General features: G+C 44.9%; 2 protein-coding genes across 2 annotated transcripts; both read left to right on the forward strand.

Annotated features, from left to right (window-relative positions):
- The first annotated feature begins 259 nt into the window (after window positions 1-259).
- On the forward strand, window positions 260-10,659 carry LOC106607290 (K(lysine) acetyltransferase 2A). The gene is made up of 18 exons (XM_014204106.3): window positions 260-556; window positions 868-994; window positions 3,933-4,078; window positions 4,198-4,287; window positions 4,389-4,570; window positions 4,768-4,959; window positions 5,116-5,222; window positions 5,379-5,489; window positions 5,660-5,796; window positions 5,967-6,175; window positions 6,290-6,416; window positions 6,588-6,698; window positions 6,785-6,928; window positions 7,104-7,218; window positions 7,300-7,336; window positions 7,468-7,531; window positions 8,018-8,102; window positions 8,337-10,659. The coding sequence occupies exons 1-18, from the start codon at window positions 332-334 to the stop codon at window positions 8,528-8,530; spliced, it is 2,403 nt and encodes an 800-aa protein (XP_014059581.1). The 5' UTR covers window positions 260-331; the 3' UTR covers window positions 8,531-10,659.
- Window positions 10,660-11,189: 530 nt separating this feature from the next.
- LOC106607291 (ATP-dependent RNA helicase DHX58) lies at window positions 11,190-17,466 on the forward strand. The gene is made up of 12 exons (XM_014204107.3): window positions 11,190-11,308; window positions 11,474-11,691; window positions 11,905-12,109; window positions 12,457-12,647; window positions 12,781-12,894; window positions 12,986-13,118; window positions 13,278-13,463; window positions 13,599-13,849; window positions 13,974-14,285; window positions 14,532-14,722; window positions 14,861-14,951; window positions 15,981-17,466. The coding sequence occupies exons 2-12, from the start codon at window positions 11,515-11,517 to the stop codon at window positions 16,164-16,166; spliced, it is 2,037 nt and encodes a 678-aa protein (XP_014059582.1). The 5' UTR covers window positions 11,190-11,308; window positions 11,474-11,514; the 3' UTR covers window positions 16,167-17,466.
- The last annotated feature ends 1,217 nt before the right edge of the window (window positions 17,467-18,683 follow it).

Below are 18,683 nucleotides of genomic sequence, written 5' to 3' on the forward strand. Positions count from 1 at the left end.
GTTAGTGTGCTCTACTGACCTCTACTGGATCGTTCAAGTTGGATTTATACTCAATGTTGGTCAATAAATAGTGTACCTAATTCAACAGTGTAATAACGTATTTTTCAATGTAAATGCGTTTGTATGTTTTTTTTGCAAACTTTGACTACTCCGGCTACTTTCAATACTTTAGGCAAACTGCAGGGGCCACAGACTACAGTACCCATACTGCCTTTCTTCAAATCCAGGGCGAGGGGAGAGGTGAGCGACCCAAGCAGGGGTGGAGTGGAACCAATGATGTGCATACGTACCAGTTGAGTGGAACAAGCAGCAGTGAAGCGTGTGTTTTGATATGTCGGACCCGGCGGCACAGGCCTTGCAACCCCGGCTACATCAAGCTCAGTCTGGTGGGACTGCTGGGTCTAACGCTGCTGCGGTGGGATCTGGATCGGGGAACAGTGACCCAGTCAGACCAGGTCTTAGCCAACAACAGCGGGCGAGTCAGAAAAAAGCCCAAGTCAGAGCTTTTCCACGGGCGAAAAAGCTCGAGAAACTCGGCGTCTTCTCCGCTTGCAAGGTAGCTAGCTAGCTAACGTTAGCTATATGGCTAGGCTAGCTAGCTTGCCAACTTCACCAAAACAGTGACTAGCTAACTAGCCATTTCCCCTACTTGTATAACAGTCTCAACAAACAGAAACAAAACACCATTTGGTTTCTAACATGCAATAATATCCTTCATAAATGGTTATGGCGTAGCTAACGTTACTGTCAAGAATATAGTTAGCAACAGCGAGGTTAACCAACTTTGCTAGCTAGAGAGCCAACTAGCATGAATCTGTTTTATGATGCTAGTGTGGGGCTTCTGATTTACTTTACTCTTTTCTTTAGGCTAGTGACACATGCAAGTGCAATGGCTGGAAGAACCCACAACCGCCGACTGCCACCCGAAGTATGGATTTACAGCAACAAGCGGCCAGCCTTAGCGAGTCCTGCCGCAGCTGTGGGCATGCCCTGGGTAGGCTGCCTTATGACTCAACACTCGTTTGAAGATAGATACGCTTCATGATCACACTGAACCTAATGTCATCAATACATATCATAGATATAGAATCTGTATGCTATTCCATAATAGCAATAATTATAATATGAATTGCACAATGTAGGTTTTAGTCTCATCTCATTATTGAGTGAGTAGTAAAGTAGTAAAAATACTTAGCTATCCCCCCTTTAAAGGGGCAATCAGCAGTTGCTACGTCCATTTGTGTACTTATAAATTGAATTATATTTTTTATTTCACCAGGTAGGCTAGTTGAGAACAAGTTCTCATTTACAACTGAGACCTGGCCAAGTTAAAGCAAAGCAGTGCGACACAAACAACAACACAGAGTTACACATGGAATAAACAAGCATACAATAGAAAAAGTCTATGTACAGTGTGTGCAAATGAGGTAAGATCAGGGAGGTAAGACAATAAATAGGCCACAGTGGTGAAATAATTACAATTTAGCAATTAAACACTGGAGTGATAGATGTGCAGAAGATGAATGTGCAAGTGGAGATACTGGGGTTCAAAAAAATTAAAATAGATACTGGGGTGCAAAGGAGCAAACATTTTTGAAAAAAAAAAAAAACAGTATGTGGATGAGGTAGTTGGATGGGCTATTTACAGATGGGCTATGTACAGGTGCAGTGATCTGTGAGCTGCTCTGACAGCTGGTGCTTAAAGTTAGTGAGGGATATATGAGTCTCCAGCTTCAGTGATTTTTGCAATTCGTTCCAGTCATTGGCAGCAGAGAACTGGAAGGAAAGGCGGCCAGAGGAGGAATTTGCTTTGGGGGTGACCAGTGAAATATACCTGCTGGAGCGCGTGCTACGAGTGGATGCTGCTATGGTGACCAGTGAGCTGAGATAAGACGGGGCTTTACCTAGCAAAGACTTCTAGATGACCTGGAGCCAGTGGGTTTGGCGACGAATATGAAGCGAGGGCCAGCCAACAATATGGGGCTTTGGTGACAAAACGGATGGCACTGTGATAGACTGCATCCAAGTTATTGAGTAGAGTGTTGGAGGTTATTTTGTAAATGACATGGCTGAAGTCAAGGATCGGCAGGATAGTCAGTTTTACGACGGTATGTTTGGCAGCATGAGTGAAGGATGCTTTGTTTCGAAATAGGAAGCCGATTCTAGATTTAATTTTGGATTGGAGATGCTTAATATGAGTCTGGAAGGAGAGTTCACAGTCTAGCCAGACACCTAGGTATTTGTAGTTGTCCACATATTCTAAGTCAGAACCGTTCAGAGTAGTGATGCTGGACGGGCGGGCAGGTGCAGGCAGCGATCGGTTGAAGAGCATGCATTTAGTTTTACTTGCATTTAAGAGCAGTTGGAGGCCACGGAAGGAGAGTTGTATGGCAGTGAAGCTCGTCTGGAGGTTAGTTAACACAGTGTCCAAAGAAGGGCCAGAAGTGTACAGATTGGTGTCGTCTGCGTAGAGGTGGATCAGAGACTCACCAGCAGCAAGAGTGACATCATTGATGTATACAGAGAAAAGAGCAGGCCCTCCGATTTGACACACTAAACTCTGTCTGAGAAGTAGTTGGTGAACCAGGCGAGGCAGTCATTTGAGAAACCAAGGCTGTTGAGTCTGCCGATAAGAATGTGGTGATTGACAGAGTCGAAAGCCTTGGCCAGGTCGATGAATACAGCTGCACAGTATTGTCTCATATCGATTGCAGTTATGATATCGTTTAGGACCTTGAGCATGGCTGAGGTGCACCCATGACCAGCTCGGAAGCCAGATTGCATAGCGGAGAAGGTACGGTGGGATTCGAAATGGTCGGTGATCTGTTTGTTAACTTGGCTTTCGAAGTACTTAAATTAATAATATGTACCTATTGATTCTTGAAGACTATAACTTATAAATGCTCAATGAGCTTAGTTAAACAGTCGTACCCCATCAGAACCCAAAATATAAGCTTGTTTTGTATTTTATGTTTATTTATTTAACCTTTATTTAACTAGGCAAGTCAGCTAAGAACAAATTCTTATTTACGGTGATGGCCTACCAAAAGGACTCCTGCTGGGATGGGGATTAAAAATAAATTAAATTAAAATAAAGTACAAAACACACATTACAACAAGAGAGACAACACTACATAAAGAGAGACCTAGACAACAACATAGCATGGCAGCAACACATGACAACAACATGGCAGCAGCACAACATGGTAGCAGCACAAAACAGGGTACAAACATTATTGGGCACAGACAACAGCACAAAGGGCAAGAAGGTAGACAACAATACATCACGCAAAGCAGCCACAACTGTCAGCAAGAGTGTCCATGATTGAGTCTTTGAATGAAGAGATTCAGATAAAACTGTCCAGTTTGAGTGTTTTGTTGCAGCTCGTTCCAGTCACTAGCTGCAGTGAACTGAAAAGACGAGCGACCCAGGGATTTGTGTGCGCTTTGGGGACCTTTAACAGAATGTGACTGGCAGAACGGGTGTTGTATGTGAAGGATGACGGCTGCAGTAGATATCTCAGATAGGGGGAGTGAGGCCTAAGAGAGTTTTATAAATAAGCATCAACCAGTGGGTCTTGCGACAGGTATACAGAGATGACCAGTTTACAGAGGAGTATAGAGTGCAGTGATGTGTCCTATAAGGAGCTTTGGTGGCAAATCTGATGGCCAAATGGTAAAGAACATCTAGCCGCTCGAGAGCACCTTTACCTGCCGATCTATAAATTACATCTTGCTTGGTTAGGATGGTACACTGAATCAGGGTTAGTTTAGCAGCTGGGGTGAAAGAGGAGCGATTACGATAGTTACATTTCTCCAGCCTCATTCCTCAACTTTTTACCGAAACAGTGGTGGGGGGGTCCTTTGTCATTGTTTCAACTGCTGATTGACGCTTTAAGATGCTGATCTGTTATTGAACCCCTCCTGTGCAGCGGCCCATGTGTCCCACCTGGAGAACGTGTCAGAGGAGGAGATCAACAGGCTGCTGGGCATGGTGGTGGATGTGGAGAACCTCTTTATGTCTGTGCACAAGGAGGAGGACACTGACACCAAGCAGGTCTACTTCTACCTCTTCAAGGTATGAAATCACTTCCCTCCATTCCAACCAGACAGACAAGTGTAGATGGCCATGACCTCTACTTTTCTGGCTTAGCACATCTTGACCCTCTCTCTGTTCGTCTCTATCCCCCCCCCCAGCTGCTGAGAAAATGCATCTTGCAGATGAGTCAGCCGATAGTGGAGGGATCATTGGGGAGTCCCCCCTTTCAGAAGCCCAACATTGAGCAGGTAGTAACAGTCTCCTTCCTACCTGTTTCTCAAGCTGTTCTTTCCTTCTTCCCCAACAGTAAAATACATTTTGTACACGTTTGTTTTATTTTGTTCCTCAGGGAGTGTTGAACTTCGTTCAGTACAAATTCAGCCACCTGGCACCCAGAGAGAGGCAGACGATGTTTGAGCTCTCCAAGATGTTCCTCCTGTGTCTGAACTACTGGAAGCTGGAGACTCCCACGCAGTTCCGCCAGCGGTCCCAGAAGGATGATGGCACAGCCTACAAAGTGGACTACACCAGGTGTGTGTGTGAGCCATGTGTTGTGGGAAACATATATTTTTTTTTAATTGCAGCGTATTGCATCTTGCTTTTTTGATATTGTTGTATTGCATCTTGTTTATTTTCTGTTAATGTAAAAGTCTCATTGCATTCTGCTCTTTTTGTTCCCGTCAAGAGTGACTCACAACTACTGTAATGTAATCTGTCTTGTTTCCCAGGTGGCTATGCTACTGCCATGTCCCCCAGAGTAACGACAGCCTGCCGCGCTACGAGACCACACAGGTGTTTGGCCGCAGTCTGCTCAAGTCAATCTTCACCGTGACGCGCCGCCAGCTCCTGGAGAAGTTCCGAGTGGAGAAGGACAAGCTCCTACCAGAGAAACGCACACTCATCCTCACACACTTTCCCAAGTACGTGGTGTGCAACCAATCCGTAGTAATCCGCTCGGGAATCAAAGTTGATACTTATTGTGGTTTCTCCCTCGAGTTACAATCGAACCAATATTCTGGAGTGAGTGAGATGGACGCTGTGTATCTGTGGCTTGTAACAAAGGGTTTGTGTCCCAGGTTTCTGTCTATGCTAGAGGAGGAGATCTATGGGGATAACTCTCCCATCTGGGAAGCTGACTTCACCATGCCTGCCTCAGAGGGGGGCCAGCTGGGTCACCAGTTAGGTGAGGGGCCCCTAAGCTCCAACTAAATAAGTGGTTCTCATAAGATCCATAAAGGCACTTATAGGTTGTACAACATGTAATGTATGATTTCCCGCTCTCCATTTTCAATAATTCTGTCTGGTTTTGGTCATTGTCCTGTGTTTCTGATCCTGGCAGTGATCAGCCCTGCTGCAGTGTCGGGTTCGCCCTCCTTCTCTAAGGGCATGAACAGTGGCTCTTCGCTAGGCAGTCTGGGGCTGGACTCTGGCGTGGCCGAGCCCATGACAGGTCAGTAACTCTGGCGACCCCGCCCAGCTAACTTTTGCTTTGTACCGGGTGTGAAGTAATAGCTGACGTTGGGAGCTTTTATTTCCCATGCCTCTGTGGGATGGCCTCGCACATAAACAGCATCTAAGTTAATGGTGGTTATAGTCATGTTTTATACCGTCTCTCCTCAGGAGAGAAGAGGAAGCTTCCAGAAGTTCTGACCCTGGAGGACGCTAAGAGGATCAGAGTAATGGGAGACATCCCGATGGAGTTGGTTAACGAGGTGATGATGACCATCACTGACCCGGCTGCCATGTTGGGCCCAGAGGTGAGCGCTTCCCAAGACTGAGACGCATCATGTTGCCAGTGCAACATGGAAATTTATGTTGACTGCGGATATGTTTTATCTAGTCGAAACCTCTAAGTATGGAAACTGGATGTTTGTTAGAATGAATATAATAATTGACGGTGTTGATCATCACTGTCACTCTCTGCTAGACGAGTCTGCTGTCTGCCAATGCTGCTCGTGATGAGACAGCCAGGTTAGAGGAGAGGCGGGGCATCATAGAGTTCCATGTCATAGGGAACTCTCTTTCCCAGAAGTCCAACAAGAAGATTCTGATGTGGCTGGTGGGCTTGCAGAACGTCTTCTCCCACCAGCTGCCTCGCATGCCCAAAGAGTACATCACACGCCTAGTGTTTGACCCGTACGTAGATATTTGAACTGTTTCTCTCACCTGTACCCCGTCTTCAGTGAAGCCTCTTGAAATAAACTTTTTGTGACCCTTTCTCCCCACTCTCTTGGACCATTCTCTGTCCAGGAAGCACAAGACGCTGGCCCTAATCAAAGATGGCCGTGTCATCGGGGGGATCTGTTTCAGGATGTTCCCCACCCAGGGCTTCACTGAGATCGTCTTCTGTGCCGTCACATCCAACGAGCAAGTCAAGGTATGGACACACCTCTCCTTTACATACAACAGCAAAAATACTGAAATCAGTCATCTGGGTAAGTTGGACTTAATGTCTTGGTATTGTACTAACGGTATCTGTCAGGGTTTGAATGTATGTTGGACTAAGAGCCCAACATTTTCCCCTGATTGTTTTCCATTGTGGTTTCAGGGCTACGGTACTCACCTGATGAACCACCTAAAGGAGTACCACATCAAGCACAGCATCCTGTACTTCCTCACCTACGCTGATGAGTACGCCATTGGCTACTTCAAGAAGCAGGTATGGTATAGGATGATAGCATGCACCTCCCTCTTTTCCTCACCTCTCCTTTGACCTCTCTCCTCTGGCTCTTTTTGCCATTGCAGGGTTTTTCCAAAGACATCAAAGTGACTAAGAGTCGTTACCTTGGTTACATCAAGGACTACGAGGGGGCTACTCTCATGGAGTGTGAGCTAAATCCCAGAATCCCCTACACAGAGCTCTCTCATATCATCAAGAGGCAGAAAGAGGTGAGAGGACTGTCTGTAGGAAGTCCTCACATTGTGGGGCACACAGGTTGAGGTGAATGTCAGTGGACGGTTATGCATCTCTGGACCTTTCTCCATCTGTTGATGAAAGGACAGTGTTAATGTCCATGTTGGTGTGTTTTGGTCAACATGTCCCTGTGTTTCCATGACTGGTCAGATCATTAAGAAGCTGATTGAGAGGAAGCAGAGCCAGATCAGAAAGGTATACCCAGGACTCACCTGCTTCAAAGAGGGGGTACGGCAGATCCCCGTGGAGAGCATCCCTGGCATCAGTAAGTGGGTCCTTTTAGTACCTTGTTCAGGGTATAGACTAGTAATGTCTTGTCATGTTTTAATAATTTTTTTCTCCCTAGGGGAGTCAGGCTGGAAGCCCAGTGCAAAGGAGAAAGTGTAAGCTGAATGTTTGGTCTATCAGGAAATAAATAAATGATGTGCAGTATTGTCATAAAACAACTGGCAGCCTTTACAATCACACTCATCTGTCGTTGAATTCATATATTATTACCTATCCTGTCTTGTAGGAAGGAGTTGAAAGACCCTGACGTGTTGTACAACATGCTGAAGAATCTCCTGGCCCAGGTCAAGGTAAAACACTGACACGCACCGATACAACCCATTGTTCAACCTTAGGAGTGGTCAGACAGAGTCTGCGTCCCAAATGGCAACCTATTCCCTATATAATCGCTGATCAAAGGCCTCCCGAGTGGCGCAGCGGTCTGTGTCACTACAGATCCTGGTTCGATTCCAAGCTGTGTCGCAGCCGGCCGCGAACCGGGAGACCCATGAGGCGGCGCACAATTGGCCCAGCGTCGTCCGGGTTAGGGGAGGGGTTGGCCGGCCCGGGATGTCCTTGTCCCATCGCGCTCTAGCAAGTCGTGTGGCGGGCCGGGCGCAGTGCACGCCGACACGGTCGCCAGGTGTATGGTGTTTCCTCTGACAAATTGGGGAGTAAAAGGGGGTAAAAAAAAATAACGTCCCTGATCGAAAGTAGTACACTCAGTTGGGAATAGGGGACCATTTGGGATTCAGACTGAAAGTCATAACAACTGTGTGGTTGTGTTCCTCTCCCAGACTCACCCTGACGCCTGGCCCTTCATGGAGCCTGTGAAAAAGACTGAGGCTCCAGACTACTACGAGATCATACGCTTCCCCATTGGTGAGTATATCATCCGCTCATTATTCCCTGGCCTGTTTATATGTCCCAGCCATGACAATTATCTACCTCTTTGAACTCATTTTGATATTAAAATAGAAAAAAAGCATTCCATGTTTCACCAACCGGATGCGCTTTTAATTGTAAGTCCGTCTGGATATGTCCGTAAACCCCGCTGAAGGAATATTTCACATATGACCTACGTGTCCCCCTCTCCTCTCTCCCTCCTTCCTGTAGATCTGAAGACCATGACGGAGAGGCTGAAGAACAGATACTATGTGACCAAGAAGCTGTTCATAGCAGACCTGCAGCGCGTCATTACCAACTGCCGTGAATACAACCCCCCGGACAGCGAGTACTGCAAGTGTGCCAACACACTGGAGAAGTTCTTCTACTTTAAGCTGAAGGAAGGGGGCTTGATCGAGAAGTGAAGCTAGGGTCAATATGTCACCGTGCACAACGGCCCCACTGCGGAACAGCAGGAAGGAGCGTTCGTGGACACTCGCTCACACACACCACACACACTTGTGATGACATAGTCAGGGGGGCCATTGCTAGCCATATTCCAACCTTTTTTCCCTCGTCTTTTCTTTTATGAAGCCTTTATTAATGGCAGTGTGTGTTTATGCATGTTTATATTACTGGTGGTTGAAGGGAACTGTGGAGTATAACAACAAAATTGTGGAGGTAATTGGAATGGCTCTATGGGCGAGTTAAGTTTGTTAATGTGTCGAAATGACTCTCCATCAATCTCTCACTGTTTGTTAGTCTCACTACCCTCTGTAGTATAGAATCTCTCTGCGTGTTGCTGTCTCATTCTGGTTTCATTCTTTCCAAGTGACTCATAGAAGGAGCTGTAACGTATTCCTGTACCAAAACGACTGGTCCCACAGCAGATCATGTCAAACTTTCCACATAGGTTACGTTCAAATTATAGGATGGCATTTTCACAGAATTGTTTCTCAATCGGATAAAAGAATGCCCGCTTAGACATTGACACTCACAGCTCCTCCAAATGGGAGTTGTATTTTTGGTACTGACGTGGAAACGTGAGTAGGGGGGTGGACCTACGCCGTTGTTGCCTTCCTGTTCTGACATACACTTGAAAAGAGGCCAGTAGACTTGGAGGGTAGAAATACAATGTGCCCTTGAGTTAGAAGCCGAGACATGTTCAGACTCGCATTGTCAAAGTCCGGTTGCAGTCACAGATAATGTCCGCGTTCCAGGCTGACTACATCGCAGACGCCTGCCAGACCTCACAAGGCCCGGATAGGTATTTAACAATAATTGAACCACATCATGTAACAGGACACGCTAATACAACAACTGAAATGTAGTCAGCCTGAAGCGTGACCATAGATATCCCTGTCTGACAACGCATTATGTTGGATTTGCCATCATGTGATTGGTCGGTAGCAAAACGTCCAACTTTCCAATACGTTTCATCTTCATGGTTGCCCTCGAATAATTTCCCGACAACTACTGTATGTTGAACTTTTAATTGATTTATTATTTCACCTGAACAGTATAATGAAAACCTACCGCCACATTTGAAGATACTTAGGCCTAATGTTAGAGTAGTCGTCAATACTGTTTTCCCATTCTCTTCTGGGCCAGTATGGCCATGTCACTGATCTCAAACATGGTTGTTTTTCTTGGGGAAATATCAGAGATGGCGTAGTAGTGTGTCATTGTTGTTTTAATGGTGTTGTCTGATCTGAGGGTAGTCTCTGGAGTCCCAGACCAAGGGCAACAGCAGGAGCATTGTTAACGTGGGAGCCAACCCGGCTGCCTAGGGAGACTACTCTTGAGGGTTACTGGCTACCCTTTTTTTTAGGTTTCTGTTCGTCCTAGAAATAACCTGTTGTTGATGGAAGCACAGGATCCAACCACAGTGGTAAACATGACCGTTCGGTTTGTCAGTATTTCTCTGAAAGGCCATAGAGCCCTGTCAATACAGTATGTAGGTGTTGCACAGCACTTACCCTCCCCTGCTGGTTCTGTCTCTTCTATGGTGGATATGCATTGTGTTAATATGATAATGGCTGACAAACACACAAAAAACAAGTGTCCGGTTTGGTGTTCACTCCATTCTCACAAGCAGTATTGCATGGTGGAGAACTATAATCTGCATCCATTTCTGCTCTGTTTTTACTGAGATGGCCACGGCTATTCACACAAACCCACTTCTTGGTCATGGTCGGTGTCTCATCGTCTGCCTCTTGAGATGCCTTTGGTTCTCTGCTATTTTGTCAAACGTTTTGGGGGAAATGACTGGTCTGTGCTGGGTGGCTGAGTATTCCACTGAACTGTTGTGTGTGTGTTTGTACTTGAATCAGGACTAGCTTTGAGCAACTAAAGTGATGTCAATGTTTCTTTATTCAGGGTTGTCAGTTATGTATCTCGCAATCTACCTATGTATGCTGCATTAAGATTCAGAAAATACTGTGTGAGTGCAATGTTAAAATATTAAGAATGCTACAGTTTCTTTTAGTTATATGGTTTGAAGAGCTCTTTACTGTAATACCGTTCATGAAAATAAAGTTTTTATAGTAAAATATTTCTGCGTATTATTATCTTATAAGATGGCAACTAGTTACAGTATACACATGTTTTTTTTATGTTCCAGTAACCATGCAGTGTTGTTTAGTAGGTGTGACCATAAGGTTTATTCAGGCTGTTTAAATGCCATTCAGACATGCTGTGCTGGTGTTTCTCATGGTGACTTGCAGTTTCGTTTTCCTGATGTCACAGCTGGTAAGAATGGGGCCCATTAAGGGCTCTGAGTGCTTTGTCGGGCTGACAGAAATCTGCAACAGATTTCTCCTGGACTGCAGATAGTTACAGACATACCAGTCCCTCTCAGTACAATACCACTAGATTAACACATCTGCAGTTTGGTAGATTTCATAACTGATACGGCTCCTTACGCGTATTGATATCCCTGCAACTCTTCTAATCTTCCTATAATTCACATCCTTGTGTCACTTCTTTTACTTAGACATACTTTGTTGGCCCTCAAGAACTCCCTTGAATGGGACCCCCTCTTCACATGAGACAGAAGTGCTTTTGGTTTCGTTTTCTGTTTGGGTGTCAGTGGGGTGGATCTTTATCAGGGAAAACCCCTCTGTACTCAGAACCTAGCCACAACGGACCATGGACATTGTCTGCTGCTGATCCAAAACATAGAGCTGCTTCAGAAACACTTGGTGAGCTGAATTTGAAAATGGCTTGACTTCATCTATAGCTGACTGCCACAGATAGTAGTCGTAGTAAGTTGTAGTACTGTAGGGACATTTGCAGTGTGTATTGCATTTCAGTTTAAAAATAGCCTTGTGGTGCACTGCCTTTAGTCTGAGTGTTTTTATTTCTAGGGACAAGGAGTTGTGTGTGTGTGGACCAATAGACCGTTAGGATGGCAGACTTTGGGCTGTATGAGTACCAGGAGGAGGTGGTTCAGAGGGCTCTCCGGGGGGAGAACGTCATCATCTGGCTGCCCACCGGAGGAGGAAAGACACGAGCTGCTGTGTATGTGGCCAAAAAACATCTGGAGAATAACCCTGGAGCTAAGGTGGCTGTGCTGGTCAACAAGGTAGGTAGGGAGGGGTTACTAGAGCTGTGGGCCTATTTAGCAGATAACTTAGCAGTAACTGGCCAGGTAACTGACCCATCTGTGTAATTGTATCTAGGTAGTCTGACCTTTTTAGTATTGGTGCGTTGTTAATTCTATACAAAACCAGAAAATAAAGGTTCCGCTATTCCCGGGGAAACCATAGCTAACTGTTGTTGACGTTACGTTTTCCAGGTTCATTTGGTTGACCAACACTACAACAAAGAATTCAAACCCTACCTGGGTCAGGACTATAGCCTGGTGTCTATCAGTGGGGACTGTGACCAGAAGGACTTCTTTGGCTGCGAGGTCAAGAACTCTGACCTGGTCATCTGTACAGCACAGATACTGGAGAATGCCCTGACCAACCAGGAGGAGGGAAAACATGTTGAGCTCTCACGTGAGTGGCTACTCTGCTGCTTTCCACATATTGAATCATGGTATTGCTGTGAGGTGTGTAGCACACACTACTTGTTACTGATTATTTAGAAGTGAGGTTGTTGCAAGATGGCTCCCAGGCTTTGTTCCACTGTGCACCAGTAGCCCTTGGTATCAATCCCAATTGACAGACACGTCATGATAAAGAGTATCTATACCTGACACGGTAAAGCCCTGGAACCTAAGCTAACACACCTTAAAGACTGGTCCATATCGTAGGTTTAAACCATATGTTGAAATATTATACAGTAAAACCATTGGATTCCATTGAGTTCACAATACCATTGTGTTCCTTTCTCCCAACCATAGAGTTCACTCTGCTGATCATTGATGAGTGCCACCACACTCATAAGGAGGGTGTCTACAATAAGATCATGGGGCGCTACGTGGCACAGAAGCTGAAGGGGGAGAGGCCGCTGCCGCAGATCCTGGGCCTCACTGCCTCTCCTGGGACAGGGGGAGCCAAGAGCATCAAAGGAGCTGTGGAGCATGTACTGCAGGTCAGTTTCTCTCTCTCCGGTGGTCTTTACATGCTATTTATTCCGCCCAACTTTCATCCTGAGTTAAAAAAACGAACAATGTCCCTCATCTAACCCTTTACATTTAGCTCATTTCGTTATTTATGGCCTTCAGATTTGTGCCAACCTGGACTCAGTGATCGTGTCGTCCAAAGTGTACGCCCCTGAGCTGAAGAAAAAGGTCCCTAGACCCAGGAAAAGGTTTGACATCGTTGACAGAAGACCTCAGGTGAGTTCAATTCTGTTCTGTAAACATAGAGCCTTTGAACTTGAGAGCTGTATTGATTTGAATTCAACAAACTCCTGTTGTTTTTTCTCAGGACCCATTTGGGGATCACCTGAAGTTCATGATGCAGTTTATCCATGACTTCATGGCCTTAGGGCCTGACTTTCCTGTCAGGGAGTTTGGCACGCAGGAGTACGAGGCAGACGTGGTGATTCTGGAGAAGAAGGGTAAAATCATCCTCTTAATATGAATTAATACCACGTTATAGAACCTAAGCATAGGAACTATTTTCATGCACCAAATCACATAAGGAACCTTCCTCAGTCAATGCCATAGTTTTGAATACCGTATTAAAACCTATTTTGGATGTGTGTTTCCTGGTGTAGGTGTAACAGACAGGAACAGACTGCTGGCCCAGTGTGCTCTCCACCTGCGTCAGTACAACGACGCCCTGCTCATCAACGACACTGTGCGCATGGTGGATGCCTTTAGGGTCCTTGAGTCCTACTATAGTACCAAGAGCTCCACCGCCACGAATGGAACCGACTTCTTCCTGCTTGGGCTCTACCAGGGTGAGAACCTGCAATTCCCTTGGAACAATCTCTCTGACTTTCTCACATACTGTATGCGTGTGATTCTCTGGAATTTTAAGGGTATAGGAAGTTCAACTTCTGAACATTGATATTCAGTGTTCTGTTCCTCAACAGAGAATGAGGCGGAGCTGGAGAAACTGGCAGGCGATGCCCGGTTTGAAAACCCTAAGATGGGGAAGCTTCAGAACACCCTGCTGGAGCAGTTTGACCAGGGTGAACACTCCAGAGGCATCCTGTTCTCCAAGACCCGTAAAAGCACCCACTGCTTGTATGACTGGGTGTCCAACAACCCAGCACTGCAGCGTGCTGGTATCAGGGCAGCCATTCTGACTGGCGCTGGCAATGGCATCAATTACATGACCCAGGTAACTTGACATTAAACACAGTCATTACTTTTGGAGGTATAGCAAGGTGGGTTGGAAAGTGCCAAGACCTCTGTTATACCAACAACTGCCCTCTGTTTGTGTGTTTCTGTGGGTGCGCTTATAGAATGAGCAGAAGGACACAATCCGTAACTTCCGCCTGGGCTCCCTCAACCTCCTGATCTCCACCAGCGTAGCCGAGGAGGGCCTGGACATCCCAGAATGCAACCTGGTGGTGCGCTATGGGCTGCTGACCAATGAGATCGCACAACAGCAGGCCAGTGGCCGGGCTCGGGCGAGTGACAGCGTTTACTCTGTGGTGGCCCAGGCGGGGGGGCGGGAGGTGCGTCGGGAACTCCTCAATGAATGTCTGGAGGACTTGACTGGCAGGGCCATCGGCGAAGTGCAGAGGATGGAGCCCAGGGAGTTCCAAATGAAGGTAAGGCGATTCCTCATGGTGGTGAGGCTGGTATCTTTCTCTATGTTCTACACCTGCATGTCTCTATTCTCTTTGGAAAAAAGGACAGACCTATACTCACTCACTTTCCTTTTTTCCGGTATATGCCTTTTGAACCCGGCACCCAAATGATTTTTGTTACTGTAAACTTTTGAGTTGCGCACGCCCATTCCTCATTATCTAATCTTGTTTTCACTTGATTTCTTCTCTCTCTGCCTCCCCTATTAGATCACTGATCTCCAGACAGAAGCCTTGTTGACCAGGCAGTTGGCAGAACAGTTGAAGATCAAGAAGAAGAGTCGTTTCAGTGCTGCTACGGTTCAGCTCTCGTGTCGAGGCTGTTTTGTGCTCGTGGCCTTCGGCAATGACATTAAAGTCATTGAAAACGCACACCATGTCAACATCAACCCGGACTTTGAGTAAGTTGTGTTTCTCTAATGTCTGTCCTGATACTGTCACAAGACTTATTGGTCCACATTGTAAGGCTAAAAGAGCACGTGTTTGAAGTGGTTTTCCACCAGTGTGTGTGAGGAGTTAACATGTGTGTTTGTTTTCAGGAGGTACTATAAGACCAGTGGGCAGACCCCGCTGAAGACTTTTGAGGACTGGGAGCCAGGCCGTGTGATCAGCTGTGCGGCCTGTGGCAGGGTGAGGTTGACTTTTAATCTCTAGCTTTTTATTTTAAGCCGAGACTGCGGATCCGTAGGCATATATTTTGCCTAGTGGCGTGCGCTGTTGAGGTTGTGGCCACATGAGAGAAAAATGCAGCCATTCGCACAATCATCCTAAAACCTGAGGTGGTGTTTTTTGTCTTACAGTAAGGTTATGCTATTACACTGAGTGTACAAAACATTATGAACACCTGCTCTTTCCATGACATCGACTGACCAGGGGAATTCAGGTGACAGTTACGATCCCTTATTGATGTCATTCATTAAATCGACTTCAATCAATGTAGATGAAAGGGAGGAGACATGTTAAAGAAGGATTTTTAAGCCTTGAGTGTGTGCCATTCAGAGGTGAATGGGAAAAACAAAAGATTTCAGTGCCTTTGAAGAGGGTATGGTACTAAGTGCCAGGCGCACCAGTTTGTGTGTGTAAAGAACTGCAACGCTGCTGGGTTTTTCACGCAACAGTTTCCTGTGTGTATCAAGAATGATCCACCACCCAAAGGACATTCAGCCAACTTCACATAACTGTGGGAAGCATTGGAGTCAACATGGGCCAGCATCCCTGTGGAACCCTTTCGACACCTTGTAGAGTCCATGCCCCGACGAATTGAGGCTGTTCTGAGGGCAAAAGGGGTGCAACTCAATATTAGGAAGGTGTTCCTAATGTTTTGTACACTGTGTATATTCAGTTCTGTTATGTACAATACTATCATAATGTGATCTTGCAGACATTGATTCAGCTTTGATCTCCCTTTATGAAACGAGCACCATTCGCCAGAGTAGCCTGTTCTATACGATTAGAACAGAGACTGTACGTAAGTACAGAATCTTGCACATGCGCAGAAACTTCGGAACCTTTAGCCCCTGGGAAGAAAGGTCCAGGAAAAGTTGGATCAGCAGCCATTCCGTTTATCTTATGGTACTAGGATTATTCTGTTGTCTTTTAATATGCTTATATATGTAAATCTACATCAGTATATTTGTTTATGTATTTATATCTGAACAGCAATGGGGAAGGGAAATGGTATATAAGGAGATTGCCCTGCTGCCCATTCTGGCCATCGAGAACTTTGCCATGGAGACTCCGGAGGGAAGAAAATTAGCCAACAAGTGGAAGAACATTGAGTTTACAGTGGAGGAGTTTAACTTCAGCACGTACTGTCATAACAGATTCCCTAACATGTTCGATTGATACGCTATTACACTGGAAGAAGGACTAGAACTGGGGTTTTCATGGTGTTTCTACCTCGTACTGTTTTCACCTTTCCACTAATCTTTTCTTCCTTTCTCTGTCAGTCTGTGTTGCTTAGTCTAGACTACCATTGAGCTACTTATGCATGATCCTGACTTGTGTCATAGTCCTATTTTTTATTTTATTTCACCTTTATTTAACCAGGTAGGCTAGTTGAGAACAAGTTCTCATTTACAACTGCGACCTGGCCAAGATAAAGCAAAGCAGTGCGACACAAACAACAACACAGAGTTACACATGGAGTAAACAAACTGATGGCACTGTGATAGACTACATCCAATTTTCTGAGTAGAGTGTTGGAGGCTATTTTGTAAATGACATCGCCGAAGTCAAGGATCGGTAGGATAGTCAGTTTTACGAGGGTATGTTTGGCAGCATGAGTGAAGGATTTGTTGCGAAATAGGAAGCCGATTCTAGATTTAATTTAGGATTGGAGATGCTTAATGTGAGTCTGGAAGGAGAGTTTACAGTCTAATCAGACACCTAGGTATTTGTAGTTGTCCACATATTCTAAGTCCGAACCGTCCAGAGTAGTGATGCTGGACGGGTGGGCAGCAATCGGTTGAAGAGCGTGCATTTAGTTTTACAGGGGGAGAGATGCAGTGCCTTGGGTATGGTTGTCTCTGTTAAATCTTAAAACATGTCTTGCCAGGCCTCCACACTGCTATAGGCAGTGTGACGCTGCAGCGTGCTAAAGCATGTTACACAATGGTCAGGGTTAGAATTAGCACGTCAGCTTTGTTTATGCCCAAGGTCCTCTCTCCCCTCTTTCCCTCCATCTCTCTCTCCTGGATTTCTTCTGCTCCAACGCAGCCAAGCACGCAAAAACATATGAACTTAGCACCCCTGTTCTAACATGAACTCAAATTATCTGTTTTTCTATTTTTAGCAAAGTAGTATCAGCATGGTCCATATTTTGTAATGAATGTTATTACCTGTGAATCTGTACTGTCTTTGTTTTAGATTGAACCTGAAACGTATGCCCCTCGCCTGATACTCTTTGATACTTGATACTACTTGATCATGTATGAAAAATATTTAAATTGGGATTTCAATATATTCCACAGGTGTACTATTTTAATGTGTATTCACAAGGGGTGTACATTTCCTTGCCTAAAACGAATGAAATGATCTACTGTAATATTTTTTTTAATTCTTGATATATAATTTGGCATTATTTGTCTGAACATGTCTACATTGAATGTTATAAATGAAAAATAAAAGAATAGTAAATAACTAATAGAAGTATATAGATTTCGCCTTCATTGCTGTCTTCATAAACTCTTCCACAAGATGGCGATCTTAGCCTTCCAACTTCTACTTCCATACCTGCAGTAGAGGGAGCTCATGGTTTTAGATTCCCTCCTTCCCTAATCCGTGCCCTTTAGTTTAGTATGGGGAGAGATATTTAGTTTAGTATGGGGAGAGATATTTAGTTTAGTATGGGGAGAGATATTTAGTTTAGTATGGGGAGAGATATTTAGTTTAGTATGGGGAGAGATATTTTGTTTAGTATGGGGAGAGATATTTAGTTTAGTGTGGGGAGAGATATTTAGTTTAGTATGGGGAGAGATATTTTGTTTAGTATGGGGAGAGATATTTTGTTTAGTATGGGGAGAGATATTTTGTTTAGTATGGGGAGAGATATTTAGTTTAGTGTGGGGAGAGATATTTAGTTTAGTATGGGGAGAGATATTTTGTTTAGTATGGGGAGAGATATTTAGTTTAGTGTGGGGAGAGATATTTAGTTTAGTATGGGGAGAGATATTTAGTTTAGTGTGGGGAGAGATATTTAGTTTAGTGTGGGGAGAGATATTTAGTTTAGTGTGGGGAGAGATATTTAGTTTAGTATGGGGAGAGATTGTCAATCATGAAAGGCAAGATTTATTTCCAGTGCAAAGCTTTCTTTGCTCCTCATCTCCATTCTTGAAAAAACTTGTTAGGGTTTAGCAACTTCTAAATGAAAGATTTAGCCACCTAATTACAAGATTAAAGCTGTGTCTTTTGAATTGCCTTATTTTGTTCAGTTTTTTTAACTTTATAAAAAAACAATTTACTGTTAAAAAAAAGTCTTAACTGGGGTTAGCTGGGTTTCTCAACTCCACAATATGTACATCTCAGTGGAGTTGGGTTGCATTTTGAGGAGCACCTCCACCGTGTCACATGATTACTAATCCTTTCAAAAAGATCAGCAGAGTAGGAGCTTTTTGAGCACCGCTGTCTCTCTAGGACATGTTTTATAACAACTAGGAATTATAGGAGATGATTTAGCCAGAAAAGACTGCAAAACAGGGCCTATTTTGTTTTCATGGGGGGTTATCCACTATATTCAGACAGACAGAAAGACAGATGCACAGACACAATCAGAGACAGGAAGACCGACGGGGAGCAGAATAGCTGATGTGCAGAATAGCTGATGTGATTTGGCTTAATCAGGCCTGGGCTCTGTAATCATAG

This window comes from Salmo salar, chromosome 06 (genome assembly GCF_965601325.2).
Source record: "Salmo salar chromosome 06, fSalSal1, whole genome shotgun sequence".
NCBI lineage: Eukaryota > Metazoa > Chordata > Actinopteri > Salmoniformes > Salmonidae > Salmo > Salmo salar.

Bases quoted from the DNA above. Each gene is read 5' to 3' on its own strand.
- LOC106607291 (XM_014204107.3), top strand. From the start codon at position 11,515: ATGGCAGACTTTGGGCTGTATGAGTACCAGGAGGAGGTGGTTCAGAGG. The intron at 13,119-13,277 runs GTAAAATCATCC...TTCCTGGTGTAG, and splicing joins GGTGATTCTGGAGAAGAAGG to GTGTAACAGACAGGAACAGA. The intron at 13,850-13,973 runs GTAACTTGACAT...GTGCGCTTATAG, and splicing joins GCATCAATTACATGACCCAG to AATGAGCAGAAGGACACAAT.
- LOC106607290 (XM_014204106.3), top strand. From the start codon at position 332: ATGTCGGACCCGGCGGCACAGGCCTTGCAACCCCGGCTACATCAAGCT. The intron at 5,223-5,378 runs GTGAGGGGCCCC...TGATCCTGGCAG, and splicing joins CCAGCTGGGTCACCAGTTAG to TGATCAGCCCTGCTGCAGTG. The intron at 6,176-6,289 runs GTACGTAGATAT...TTCTCTGTCCAG, and splicing joins ACACGCCTAGTGTTTGACCC to GAAGCACAAGACGCTGGCCC.